The 15,259-nt window shown below is 32.0% G+C and overlaps 1 protein-coding gene and 1 pseudogene across 1 annotated transcript; one reads left to right on the top strand and one right to left on the bottom strand.

The window, feature by feature from the left end:
* The first annotated feature begins 457 nt into the window (after positions 1-457).
* LOC114738707 (P34 probable thiol protease-like) lies at positions 458-2,029 on the top strand. Its single transcript, XM_028926772.1, has 4 exons — positions 458-548; positions 889-1,121; positions 1,300-1,434; positions 1,669-2,029. Exons 1-4 carry the CDS (start codon positions 494-496, stop codon positions 1,888-1,890), a joined length of 645 nt encoding a protein of 214 aa, XP_028782605.1. The 5' UTR covers positions 458-493; the 3' UTR covers positions 1,891-2,029.
* Positions 2,030-4,635: 2,606 nt separating this feature from the next.
* On the bottom strand, positions 4,636-6,620 carry LOC114738705 (ervatamin-B-like; annotated as a pseudogene).
* Between the last annotated feature and the right edge of the window lie 8,639 nt (positions 6,621-15,259).

The following is a 15,259-nucleotide window of genomic DNA, read 5'->3' as shown; positions in this document are numbered from 1 at the left end:
GGATGAATTGAGTTCCATGCAAGCTTATTTGAAGTTTCATTTCTCAGTAACTGAAACAGCAAAATAAAGCATGGCTTTCTACACTTGTATGTCTCAGGTCCTTTTTCCCCTGATCTGGTGTTCTATTCTGATATGTCTCTCTTCAGGATTCCCTACCAGTGAATCATCAGTTTCCCTTTCAAAGGCTGAACAAGACTTTGAAATGTTCCAGCAATGGATGGCGGAGCATGGAAGAGTCTACCCAAACTCTGAAGAGAGCAACACTAGATTCCAAATATTCCAAAGGAATCTCAAGTATATTACTGAAACGAATGCTAAGAGATCCAAGTCACCATCTGGGTATCGTTTGGGCCTCAACAAGTTTGCTGATATGAGTCCTGAGGAGTTTACGCAAACCTACCTCCATCCGCTGGAGATTCCGGCCACCATCACCCCGGCTTCCTCGAGCACCGGCTATGTCCAACAGAAGGACTCGTGTGCACCCCCTTCTACCATGGATTGGAGAAAGCAAGGAGTTGTGACTCCAGTTAAAGACCAACAATCTTGTGGTAAGTTGTTCCTTTTGAACCAACAAAGTTCAATCATCTTGTTTCTAAAACTAACGGTTTTTAAATTTGAAGTGAACCTCTAGCATGTTTTATAAGAAAACAAGCTTTGTTTAAAATAATAATTTTTCCACCTAAAGTATCCCAAACTATAAAACTTTCAAACTAATTAACCAAACTCCTCTAACTCATAATTTTTATTAAAGGTAATTATGATATTTTACCAGAAATAACTAATTTTAACTAACTTCATTAATTCATGTGAAGTTGTTACTCGGTGCTTATAACGAAAAGATCAACAGACTGAACTGATAGATTGTTTCCTTATTGTTTGTATATATAGGAAGTTGTTGGGCATTTGGAGCCACTGGAGCCTTGGAATCGATTTATGCAATAACCACCCGCAAACTTGTTAGCCTTTCTGAGCAAGAACTCGTAGACTGCGACCCCTTGAGCCAAGGTTGTACCGGTGGATGGCCCCATAATGCCTTTAAATGGGTCGTCCAAAATGGCGGGATTAGTAAAGAAGAAGATTATCCTTATGTCTCTCAGCAGGGTCCTTGCAAAGCCAACATGGTTTGTTTGCCTTTCTCATATTATGTAAAACTTACAGGAAATTACACTATCCATTAGGCATAAAACATCATCCCAACATATACACCTTAGATTTTGTGTTTATTTATGGAAAGTTAAAAGCTCTTTTGATACCATACTCGTTTTCTAATTTCTGGTTTATTTATATATGTTTCTGCAGCATGATGGAGACAAAGTGGTTAAAATTAGTAGCTACAGTAAGATACCAGAATCGGATGATGCTCTCTTGTGCGCCGCCTCTAAGCAGCCTGTACCTGTCGCTTTCAATGCAACAGATCTTCGATTTTATGAGAGTGTAGGTCTTATATATCTCAGTTCTCAATATTCAATATTTGTTGTAATCTTGTTAATGGCGGCCTAGTACACGAAGCTCCGACCAGGTTAGGTCTGGTGAGGGATAAATATACATAACTTTATCCCTGCAAAGGAGAGGCTGTTTTCAGGATTTGAAGCCGCGTAATTTGTAAGAATCATAATTCAATCTTCAGTTTCCCCTTGTCACTTCTAACATGTTTGTTCGCTTGACTAGGGAGTTTATGATGGTGAGAATTGCCCCGAGGATTCAACCGGTGTGACTCATGTCGCTTTGATTGTTGGATATGATTCAAAAAATGGCACGGATTATTGGATTGCGAAGAACTCATGGGGAGAGAATTGGGGAATGAACGGATACTTCTTTATTAAAAGGAACACAAACTTACCACATGGAGTTTGCGCCCTCAATGCTTGGGCTTATGTCCCAAACATATAGGCTAGTACACTTGTTACTTGGTCCGTCCCATTGTCAATCTGTTATGTGATGTACTTCTTAATTATTTGCTTTTGTGTGATGATTTACTATGAACTCATCAAGTCTCTATCATCAACTTTAAATAAAAAGCCTTAAATTATTTGCTGTTGTGTGATGATTTATTTGATGTCACTGTAGCTGACCTTTTCAAAATTTATTTTTAACTTCAAAGGAATTGATTAGGATAAAATAATATCAGTCTTGAAACTTCAACTCACGAAAGAAAGTAATCGTTTGAGGCCTTTTATAAGCGTGACTTCCCTATAAATTTTTTTGTCATAAAATGTTCATATATATATATATATATATATATATATAAATCACTTGTACGAAAAAAGTTTGCTCATAATTATAAGTCACTTGTAAGATAATTGATAAATTTTTCTTTTAATTTTACACGGTTGACTTAATAAATGTAGAGAGAAATAAAGCAAATAGGTCAAAGAAAGTACAAAACGTATTTATTGCAAGCTTGAAATACAAGTGATTTATACTCATCTGGTCCTATTTATAAAACACAACAGACCGAGAAAAATTTTAAACTACATTAACTCTCTATTAAAATATAACAACTTTAAAATTTTATCCCTATTTAATATATACAGCTTTCCAAAAAAAAAATATATCTAGCTATATATTCTTATTAAAAATTTAATGAAGTAATTTATAAATTGGATCAAAAAAATTTTCTATGTCTGCTTTATAAATAAGATCAGAGGAGTAAATAGGTACATAATGGTATACTAATTTGACACTCCCTCAGTTTTATTACATAAATACTTTTAGTTTATTGCACACAAATTAAGAAAGGCAATAAATATATAAAAGGGAAAATTAATCCATAAATTGTTATTGTCTAACTCAATTTTTAATTAGGTTCGTTTTTTTTTTTTTTTATTATTTTGAATTCACTCCTTATTCTATAATTTGTTAATTTTAACTTGTAAGTTTTATGGAATTTCATTTATAAAGATGCACGAGATAAAAATGGTGTGAAATAAATATGAAAAAAAATATCATACATCCCATGAAATTCTATAAATTAAAATTAGTAGGTTTTACATTTAAGGATTCATGGATGACTATAAGGCTATAACGGACCAAATCACATTGGACAATTTTAAACAAAATAAGTTATAAGGATCTAATTTAGAATTGAGATAAACTATAGGAATATATATTCTTATAGATCAATTTTTTTCTATGCAAAAATATGATATACTTTGCCAAATTTGCCCCTCATTTATTGCTAACAGTACTTTTAATACTCCTAAAAACATTATTCTGCTCCAGTGGTAAAACAAGAAAAATGATATTATATGTTGTTTTAGAATTAGGAGAAAACTTGAAATATAAAACAATTTTTGCGTCAAAGACAAATATAATGAAATAAAGGAGGCAAAGAGCAGTATAATTGCAGTTAATGGCTGGCAAAAAAAAATTAATAATTGTAGTTCATGGCTGGTAAATAAATTAAACCAGTATGAAATTCTTTATAAACGAATCAATGAAAGAAATTTGTCTTCTTCCACATAACACCCGCCACTATTATCGTCTACGGTGTAAATTTGAAATTAACATGCAAATTACATCGTGCTCTCCCAAGACCGTTAATTGGAGAAGACTTCTGGGGTCCAAATGTCTAATAAACTCGTTAATATGAGTTACATTATTAAATTCGTTTATATGAATATACATTATACAATTGTGTTCTCCATTTATTATTCAAGAGAACAAGGTTTTAAAGTACTAGTATAAAGTATATAATAAACAGGTGTAAAGTTGACAAATTATTAAATTTTATAATAAAGTTAATGAAATTAAGATTTTTCTTGATTATGGTGAAACATATTAGAGTCTTATTATCTTTGAAATGGTAAAAAAATGACTTCAATTAATAATATCATGAAGACATTATTATTAAGTCTATAACGTAATGCTTTTATTTCGGTGGTCGTTATAGCTGGCATAATGCTTTTATTTCTTCTTCTTGGCCACCCTACAAGAGAGAACTATTCCTATTTTACCGCACAATTGTATATTGAGATATACTGTTTATACTATATTGTACTCTTAACGTTATTTCTATAGGCACATGAGCCTTTTTTTTAAATAGGAAAAATGATTTAAAAAACACCTGTTGAATTTCAAAATGATAAATAAGTTATTCTAACAAATTTTGATAGATCAAAACTATTACAAGAGTAGTCAAAACTATTAGGCGTATCACAAGAATGATTGAAAAAAGTTTTATGATGTCGTTTACTATTCCATGAATAACTATAACAATACATCCAAAAAGGACACATTAATAATCTACTATAGTTAATAATTCATGACTTTTTAGGGAAAACCATATTGGAGGTACTTATACTTTTTTTTAATTTTCAATTTGGTACCTATGTGTTTTTTGTTCTTAACTAAATCTTTAATTTTGCTCTATTAACATCATTAATCCTTATGTAAAGACTAAAAATATCAATAGAACAAAGTTATAAGAGCTAATGTTGCTAAAAAGATAAAATTAAATGTTTAATTAAGGGAAAAAAACACATAGGTACCAAATTAAAAATTGAGAGAAAGTATAGGTACCTTCAATATGGTTTTCCCTGACTTTTTATTTAGAATTTATAATAGCTTTGAGTTCATGACAAGAAGAAAACGAGAAATTGACCAAAGATTTGCTAGCTAGCCGGTACATTAATCTTATATGGTTGGGTAGTAAGCCATGGTATTAACGGCGCAAACTCCATTTGGAAAATCTGTATTCCTCTTAACATGGAAGTATCCATTTATTCCCCAATTTTCTCCCCATGAGTTCTTCACAATCCAGTAGTCATCTCCATCTTTTGAACCATATCCCACAATTAAAACAGCATGATTCACGTAGTTTGAATCCCTGAGCAATACTGACCATCATAAATCCCCTGAAAATTCAAAAATAAATGTCATTAACGTAAAATTAAAAATGCTAAACTATACAAAAACTTAAATGTTATTAAAGTAAAATTAAAAAGGCTAAACTATACAAGAACTCTCTTGGACTTTTAAGTCTACGTAGATTACCTCCAACTATCAATTACATATCCCCATGATAAACCTTATTTTTGTGTGTGTATATAACCTCTCAAGCTGCGGTTAATATGTAGATAATCCCTCTAAACTTTAGGTTGTAGGTGTGGATACGTAATGCACAGAATTTATCGTATGAGTCATATACATAAATGTAAAAGTTTAGGAGGGCTTATTGTGAAGTTTCAAAGGTCATAGATATTATCTGTGCATGGTCCCAAATTCAGAGGTTACGTATAGCTTGGTGCGTTTCATATGAAAGTTTAAACTAAGTACATAAATTCTGGCGAACTAAAAGAAAGATTTGTTATTTATATATATTAGAACACTCAATTAATATTAATTTAATAAAATGATTAAATAGAAAAAAAAACATATTGAAGATTGAATGAAGACAGAGAAAATACTTACGTTGTCATAGAATTGAAGATTTGATGCATCCAAAGATACTGTAATAGGCTGCTGAGCCACAGCACACAAGAGGGCTTCTTCCGATTGATCTACTTGTGCATAATTAGTAATTTGCACGCCACCATCTTCATTTTGCTTCGGAAACGTTTTGAAATCCTCAAATTAGACAGAGAAGCTATATTGTGTGACACACACACACACACACACGCACACGCACAGAGGGACAACAGGGTTGAGTCTAGCCAAAAAGGCTAGTTTCTCACAATGTGGCAAATTATTAGAGGTGTCTACATTTAATGCCCAATAGTCTCTCAAGCAAGATTGTCACCAATAGGAAGATACTTCTGCATAACAAATATATACATGCATATATATATATATAGAGACAGAGAGAGAGATGAAACAAAACCGTGTTGGCTTTGCAGGAATCGGCTCGAGCTACGTAGGGGTACTCTTCTTCTTTACTAATACCACCATTTCTGATAACCCATTCAAAAGCACTCTTGGGGGACCCACCTGAACAACCATGGCTTACGGAGTCACAATCTACAAGCTCTTGTTCTGAAAGGGATATAAGTTCCCCTGTCTCTATTGCATGTATTGATTCAATGGCCTCAATGCTTCCAAATGCCCAGCAACTTCCTATGAACCATAAAACATTAATCTCTCAGCACATTAAACCTTTAGAGACATACAAAAGGAAAATTGATATATTTCTTATAATAGGGTTCCATTAAGTCCATACCACAACGTTGTTGGTCTTTAACTGGAGTCACCGCTCCTTTCTGTCTCCAATCCGCAGAAGCAGGTGGTGTGCAGGAGTCCTGTTTCACGTAGCCGGACCACGAGGCGGTGGTGGCCGGGTTGGTGGTGGTCGGCGCAGGTAGTTGGCGAAGGTACACTCTCTTGAACTCCTCAGGACTCATATCAGCAAACTTGTTGAGTCCCAAACGATAGTCACCGCCAGAGGAATTGGATCTCTTGGCATTCGTCTCTTTGATATGCTTCAGATTCATTCGAAATATTTGGTATCTGCTTTCACTCTCTTCAGAGTTCAGGTACATTCTTGCATGCTGCTTCATCCATTGTTGGAATGTTTCATACTCTTCTTCTCCCTCTGAAGGGATAAATCCTGAAGAGAGGCATGTCAGAATCAAGTTCAAGATCAAGAAATGAAGGAACGAGGTTTTAGAAATATACAAAGCCATGCTAGCTAGCTTGTTTTGTTGTTGCATGGAAGTGAAACCAGCGATGAGGTATTTATAGTGTAATTCCACAACGTACTTGTGAGGGGAAACTTCAAGTATGAGTTAACTTTAGGTATTTTTGCGTTAATTATTCCGATCAACACGTCCTGTAATTAGTGTTATGTGGATCTTCGGATTATTCATGTCATGGCCTTTGCCCTTTGCACCGTTTCTAATACGTTCCGTATGACGCAGGGAAGTGTTTTATATGTTAATGTAATAAATATGCAACTCTTTTTGAGTCTATATCTCATTAATGTGTTTAGATTGTCAAATGCGTGTTGACTGATGGAAGAACGATGGGGTTGGGGCCGATGATGTGGCTATCTCTTTCACACCTTTTGTAATGCTCCAACCTTCTAAATATTTTTTTTTTATTAGATTCTATACGAATTGAGTGACATTTTGATACCTTAAGTTGATGAATGATGCATTTTTCTTAATTTTTAATGATTTTTTAAAGAAAAATACTTTAGAATTATGCTTTTTTTTTTTTGAAAACTTATAAAAAAAATTAAAATTGCATCATTTCATCATCATAAGATATCAAAATGTAACTCATTTCATATAAAATCCAATTGTAAATAGAAACATAAGAAATATTTGAAAGGTTGGGGCATTACAAAAGAGAGGCTCCAAACTCAAGATTGACTTTGTTGTTATTAACAAAAGAAAAACAATTCCGTGTATTTATTACTCGCTTGACATTTACAGTTTCATTTATAGAAGAAAAAAATAAGAATGAATGTGGGGGGGGGGGAGAGAGAGTGTTTGTGTGTGTGTGTGTGTGTGTGCGTGTGAATAATGTGTTCTATGTACATGTTTAATTTTTTTTGAAAGTTTTGCAGGTATCGATCTAATATATATTAATTAAATTTTAATATGCCTGTTGGAGATATTAAAATGAGAATAATTAGTTAAGGTTTTGTATTAGTTCGTTGATAAACAAAATCTATATAAGTTCGACGGCATGCACATTCCCTCCTATGTAAAGAGAGGTTGTCTTGAATCTTTCCCCTCAAATTCTCAAGGACATTGAGATTGATTTAGTGTTAACTGTTCCTTCATAAATAAATAATGAGGACGGTTTACTTTCTAGACAATACTTATATCAAGTTATTACTTATATCCATTATATCAAGTTCTCCAATTATATATAACCATATGTCCTATTTTTAAAATATTAACATTTAATTATGAATTCACATGAAACAAAAAAGAACACATGGTCATGTGTAATTGGAGAATATTAGTGTTGTTAACAATGCCTTGTGGATATATATAGCAATAAATTTTTTTGCCATCATATATACATATATAGCAATTAATAGGGAGTATATATAATTTATGTTGAATTTGTGATTAAAAAAGAATTTTTTTTTTGGCCAGTCATGCGGTTGTGCCATCAATCAAGCGCATTATATGTGTGATTATTGGACGGCACCTTAGAATGTACGCTCACCAAAAGATTTTTGAGGTCAACTTGAAATAAGCTTGGATGAAAGTGAGACTAGCGATGATATATTTACAGTGTAATTCCGCCTTCCTGTGAAGGAAAAAGACAAAAACTTGTGACTTATATTTTACTTTCTTCGATTCTTATTATAAGTTTCAAATAATCAATCCATGGATAACAATGTCAAGAAAAACATAAAGTGAAACATATAAAATGGGCTATACCCTTTTCCAAATTGAAAGGTCATAAATAGGATCGCGGGAAGTATATCATATTTTCTGGTTGGAAGGAAATTCTCTTAGAATCCCACTTTCCTTTTTTCTTATGAGAATCCCATCTTCATCAGTTGATTAAAAAAAAAAGAATGGTTCAGATATAATATTTTATAAAACTGTTATTACAACAATATATAAGAGAGAGAAGGCAGACATCCATTTTTTAAAATATTGAATCTAAATCATCCATTTTTGATATAATGCATGGTGAAGATGAGATTCTAAGACTTGTTTGGTTTCTTGTTTTGAAAACAATTTTTTGTTTTTAAAAATAGAAAAACAGAAAACTTGTTTGGCAATTTGTTTTTAGTTGATTGTTTTAAAAAAAAAAAAAAATAATATGCTTTTAAAAACTGAAAAATCAAAACAACTTTTACATGTTTTTTGGTTTTTGTTTGTGTGTTTTCTATTTTTTTTTTAAAAAATTAGGGAAATCTTCTTCTCTTCTTCTCTACTACCTACTACTTATCATTACCGGTGATAACTATCACTTGTCAAAGTATAAGTTTTTTTTTTCTTTTCAAATGTGATTTTTTGAAAATTATTTTCCAAACAAAGTTTTTTGTTTTTTGTTTGCAAAACTTATTCTTAGAAACAATTTTATAGAATCATTTTGAGAATAAAAAACAAAAGAACAAAAGCAAACAGGCCTGAAAAGAGGGGATTTTGCTCCCCTCCCTTGTTTGGTTTGTAATATTTGTGGGAGGAGAGAAATCCCTCCTCTCCCCTCCTAACCCTCCCCTCCAAAATTGAGGGGATTTAGAGGGAGAGGTAATATTTTGTGCTATCTGACCAATATACCCATGCTTATATTTAATGTTCCCAAACTAATCCATCCCAACCTCCTTCACTCTTTCCACATCTTATTAAATTGCTTTTAGTTTTGTCTATTTTCATCTCAATGAATTCTTTTTTCTTTTTATAGCACTGAATGAAATTCTTTATTAACTATTATTAAAAAAGGTACTATGAAGTGTGGATGATGAACAGGAAAATAAGCTTTATTTTCTATTATTTGTAAATAGCGAAATCTGTTATTTTTTTAAACATTTTTTATATAATATATGAATGCAAAATACTCCAATAACAATGTTAAAGAATAATCTTTTTCCGACACAAAACGACATTCCTAGAAAGAAACAACACTTCCTATCTTATAGAGTTAGATGTTGATTGTCTATTATAATTATATTTATTTATTTTTTATAATTATAAAATTATAATTTTATATATTAAATGTCATTTATAATTCTATTTTATTAAACATTTTAAAAAGTTTAAAAAACAACTTAAATAAAATGAGGGTAAAATTGTCCACATAAAAATATATTCCCTCTCCTCCCCTCTTGAGCCAAATAAGGTAACGTTAAAATCTCTCCCCTCCCTTTTCTTCTTCTCAGTTCAAACAAGATAATATTAAAATCCCTTCCCTCTCCTCACCTTCACCTCCTTCCATTAAAATCCATCCCCTCCCTTCATTTCTATTGAGCTAAACGCACCCTAAGAGAAAGTGAGAGGGAGGGACCTCCAAGGCAATGCTTAGGTTAGAACAGATCCGATAATACCGAATGTTAAATAATTATGTTAAGAAACTTATTGTTATTGATTTCTTTGATCCAATTATCATTTTTTAATAATATACCAGTTCACTCTAAATACTTTTCATGGCCCTTACTGTTTTTAATACGTTTTGTCTGAATGCTAACTAATTTGTTTGTGGTCTTTAAAATATATGTCCAAACTGTCACGTAATATCGATCTAGAAATTTCAACTTTTAAGGCCTTTCCTAAGCGTGACTTCTCTATGAACTTTTTTTTGTTCATAAAATGTTTATGTATATATACTATAGACTAACTTGACACTCCTTCTGTTTTAACATAAATACCACTACTTTTAGACTATTGTACAACTACAAGGGGAAATAAATCCGTAAATTGTTGCGGTTTAACTCAAATTCGATTTTGGAATTAGGTCCATTTAGTTTATTTTGTTTGAATTTAGTCCTTATTCTTTGATATGTTAATTTTAACTTATAAATCTTGGAATTTCATTTAAAAAATGCAAATTTTCATGCATCCATGAAATTCTATAAATAAAATTGTAATAAACTACAAGAATATATATAGATTAATTTTTTCTATGTAAAAATAGGACACATTTTGCCAAAATTTCCCCTCATTTATTGCTAACAGTGCTTTAATACCTCTAAAAACATTATTTTAGTCCAATGGTAAAACAAGCAAAATGCTGTTCTATGTTCTTTTAGAATTAGAAAAGAATGTAATATAAAACAAATTTTTGGTCCAAGACAAATATAATGAAATAAAGGAAGTAAAGAACAATTTAATTGTAGTTAATGGCTGGCAAAAAATAATAATTGTAGTTCATGACTGATAAATAAATCAAACCAATATGAAATTCTTTATAAACGAATTAATGAAAGAAATTTGTCTTCTTCCACATTACACCCGCCACTATTATTGCCTACGTTGTGTGATTGAAATTTAAATTACTACGCTCTCCCAAGGCCGTTTAATAAGAGGAGACTTATGGGGTCCAAATGTCAAATAAACTCGGTAATACATTAGAGTCTTATTATCTTTGAAATGGGCAAAAAATAACTTCACTTTATAATATCATGAAGCGACTATTATTAAGTCTATAATACTAATGTCTCTTTTCGGTTTGACGGGAATTAGTGAGGAGGATAGGACAGATTTTAATAAGATTAATTTTTATTTTAAAACAACAACAAACGGGGTTATAAAAATTTAATAAAGAAAGATGGGAAAAATTTCTTTTGAAAACGTTCAACTCCGTTTCTCCTTTTTTTTTTTTGAAGGAAAAAAAATCAAGCTGATCAAAATCTATTCTCCCACTCAAATCAAATAATTAAGGGGAAGAAAATGGTACTGCTTAGGTATATATTTGTTGGCCATAATTTAATTAAAAACAATGGTTAAATGGATATTTACAATCCATGATTTATTTATATGTAATTTTTTAAAACATTTCAAAATGAAAAAAATGTGTTTTGTTCTAAAGTCATATTTTTATAAATTAATAAATTTATATGACGTGTCATGGAGGGAATTACAACATTAAAAGTCATCTAACGAATACAAAGTCGTGATCAATCACAATGGCTAGTGGCCTCTTGATGTATGTAATTTTTTTTTTTTGTCAGAATCTTGATGTATTTAAGTTGTAACAATGTATTTCTCTCATATTTGATATTTCTTATGCAATTATCATCCCAGTCTTTAGATTGAAGAAAAAGATTTTATTATTTATTCATTTTTCTTTAAGATAGTCTTTATAGTAGTTACACATATTCAAGGTTTCATCAAATGTTAAAACTAATACACTTGATTAGTAAGGATACTTAAGAAAAGTAGTACTTATTTATTACAAAAAAAAACTAACTTAACAAACTTCCTTAACAAATTACAAGGATTAAGTTCTGAGTTGATCCAATTGATGGACGTGAAGACCTTATTGGTGAGCGATTTGTAAGTATCTCTGTAAGTATTTTCTGACCTTCGAGACATATACTGGCCCTAGTGACCTCAAACCCAACTCATCTAAACTTTTTTTTACACAAAAAAAAGGTATAGGGGATGTGAATATTTGAAAATTCTTTTTGTAACACCCAAATTTTCTGACTCAGATCAGCAGAAAAGAGAAAATTTATTAAAATTATTTAATAGCCACATAAAATTGGAAAAAATTATGGAATATTGATTGGCAGGGTTTAGAAATATTTTGAAAACTTTATTTCCCCAAAAATGGCTTAAATAATTTTAATAGATAATTTTAAGAGAAAAATGATTTATTTTGTCAGAAAACTATGGAAAAATACTTAGAGATTTATATTTAATCTAAAAACTTTAGAATAATCATTTGAGATAGTAAAGAAGGTATTAGAGGCATAAAATCCTTAAAATGAATTAAGGATTAATCGCTGAAATTAAATGCTATTTTCTTGGAAAATTCAAGAAAAATAGTTAGGAGTTGACTTTTGACCTGAAATTTTTAGTGAAATTATTTTATGGGTCAAAGAAGATAATGGAGAAGGAAAATCCAAATAAAACACTGTGGAAAAATTTCTGGATATATTTTATATTTCAGAAAAATGGGAGGAAGGATGGAAATGGAAGAAGTAAAGAGACGAAGGACATAATGGCCATTTCCCTTACTCCCACACATACTACACGTGCAGCCTCATTTTTTTTTTAACCCCTGAAGACTCGTTCATTTCCCCCATTTCCGGTTGCTCACCCACGAAACAGAGAGAGCACGAGAGAAGCAGAGCATGGCGGAGCTGGAGGAGTGATCAGAGGTGTTTGAGTTACATGCAAGCCGATTAATCAAGCAAGGTGAGCCTCCTGATCAATCTTCCGCCATATTCCTTTCGGTTATCTGCATGGTTTGGCTGTAATGGAGGAGAAAGAGAGACGGGGTAGTGAGAGAGAGTTAATGAAAGGAGAGAAAGATCCGTGAATTCATGTCCTATAGCAAGAATGAGATATATGATGCTGGTTTTTGAGCTTGCATGTTGCTGTTGTCTCTGTTTCATGAATTCCCGAACCTGGATGGGTTATGGTCGCTGGTTTGAGATGAGAATGGGTTGATGATTATGGAGTATGGTTAATGGCTTGCATGTGAATTCCTTGATCTGTTTTGTGTCGGCTGAAAACAGGGGTGATAGTCGCTGGTTTAGGATGATAATGAGTTAAGTTAATGGAGTGAGTATATTGTATTGCATGTTGCTTATCTCCTCTGCATGTTAAATTCGAATCATTACTGTTGTTGTTTTGGCTTTGGGTGGCGTCAGGTTCTGGAGGAATTAAAGGGAAAATTTCAATATACATATAAATATGTATGTATATATGAGATCGTGTGTGAAATGGGTTTGCGAAGTGATGATTTTCGAACCAAAGCTCTGTTTTAATTAAGTAGCATGGAGCTCCCTGTTTTGGTTGTATAGTGTTGGGTTTATAGTAACAAAAGTGAGGGAAGTTTAGATATTATGCACAAGAGCTTTAGATGGTGCTGTGTGTGTGTACACAGATATAGCTATGCTTGCTATTCGAATTGAGATTTGTTGATGTTGGGGGTGTGAGTCTCGAATCTGGAATTTTAAAGATGGAACATAGTTATTGAAAGTTGAGTAAGTTGTGAATGAATCAATTTTATGAAAAATATTTCCCTATGAGCTTAAGACATGGAAAACGAAGGGATTGTAGGATTAAGGTGCTGTAATGGTGATTTCCAAGGTTGGAAGTGATTTTCAGATTTAAATGATGAAAGGATTAATTAAGAAGTGGAGGTTGGGGAAGTGTATGAGTGGTAGGGAATTGACCGTGAGGTTTGGGTGTGTTTTATGGTTAAAAGGTATGTATTTGGAAATTCTCAATGGTACAGTTAATGGCTAAGGTGTGGGTTAAAATTGGTAATTGATAGAAGTTGTTGGAGAGGTTGTTGGAGGAATACTAGACCAAAGTTTAAGATGGTCAATAGATAACTGGAATTGAGATAAAATCAATTGGTGCGATGACACACACACACACAAAATATTGTGTCTCGGCCACGGGTGCAAAATTAGTGAAGATGGATTTTAATTAATTTCACTTTAGAAATTGATTGAGGTATGAAAGACACCTCGTTTTTCCTTAAATGTAATAGACAAGATAATTATTTTGAGCAGTTACTAAATATAGTAGCTATTTGGAGTTACAAAAGAAAGGAAAACCTTTCAGAAGTTATATTATGGATACAGAAAATTGTCTAGGATGACCAACTAGTAAGGGTAGAGATTAAAAAAGATTTGAGATTTGAAGAGAGTTATTTAATTTATGGATTATAGTTGAATCAAATATTGATCTACCCTTACCAATATGATAGGTTTATATATCTGCTTAAGCCCACCAAGAAGCATAAAGAAAAGAGGATGGTAAGGTTTGATTTGGAGGGAGGCAGACAGGTAATAGTTCTTTCTACCTTACACTTGTGTATGAATACTGCATGTCTGTTTGTGCCATATTGCTGTTTAAAGCATGAGAATATGTAATCCTTAATTCCTTGCATGGATTATTTAGCCGTGATCACGTGCAGCTAATAGACATGGGGCAGGATCTGCCAATTATTTGTGTATTATTTATTCAGCTTGTCTATCTGTCATTGTGCATAAATGCTTAACTATATTAGCTTGCAAGATTATGTTCCACTTTGGCTTGTTTTGCATGCTTTATATAATCTGCACATTTGTTTGATGGAAATTACTACTATGGGGATTCTTTAGAATCTCACCCCCCCATTCATGATGAACAGCAAATGCTAGTAGCTCGAAGGTAAGAAGTTTGTTTAAGAAGATGATGACCTGGTTGAAGAGCAAGTATGCCTGTTATATTTGTACATATGTAGCAAAATATCTTGATAAGTTAATATTTATTTTATTATATATGTTATATGGGCAAGTAACTTTAGTTGCTTTACATAAATATTATTTTGCATCCTCTACATAAAGAGGAGAGCACTACGGGGTGCAAGGACATGCTGTCAACCAAGATAGTTGCTATATTTTTAATATAATATTATGAGATTGCATAGTATGAAATCATTCTAGGTGATTACAGATTAAGTTGAAAGCATGGTTGAATGTGGATCACTCTTCAATTATTCTAAAGGTTGAAATTTTTGATTGATGAATTCCAATGTTAAGGAAAAAAAAATTCTTGTCTTTTTTCCAGGTCGAAAACCTGACGTAGTGATTCACAGATGTTAAAATGATCCTATTAGTATATATAAAAGTAAGGTGTTGCACTTTTCTAGAATCAATATCATCTCAGAATTATTAAAAAAAAAG

This window comes from Neltuma alba, unplaced genomic scaffold (assembly GCF_004799145.2).
Source record: "Neltuma alba isolate B1F8T4 unplaced genomic scaffold, ASM479914v2 tig00013659_pilon, whole genome shotgun sequence".
NCBI classification, from domain to species: Eukaryota; Viridiplantae; Streptophyta; class Magnoliopsida; order Fabales; family Fabaceae; genus Neltuma; species Neltuma alba.
The sequence above is the reverse complement of the archived record's forward strand: the minus strand, read 5'-3'. Positions and strand labels throughout refer to the sequence as shown.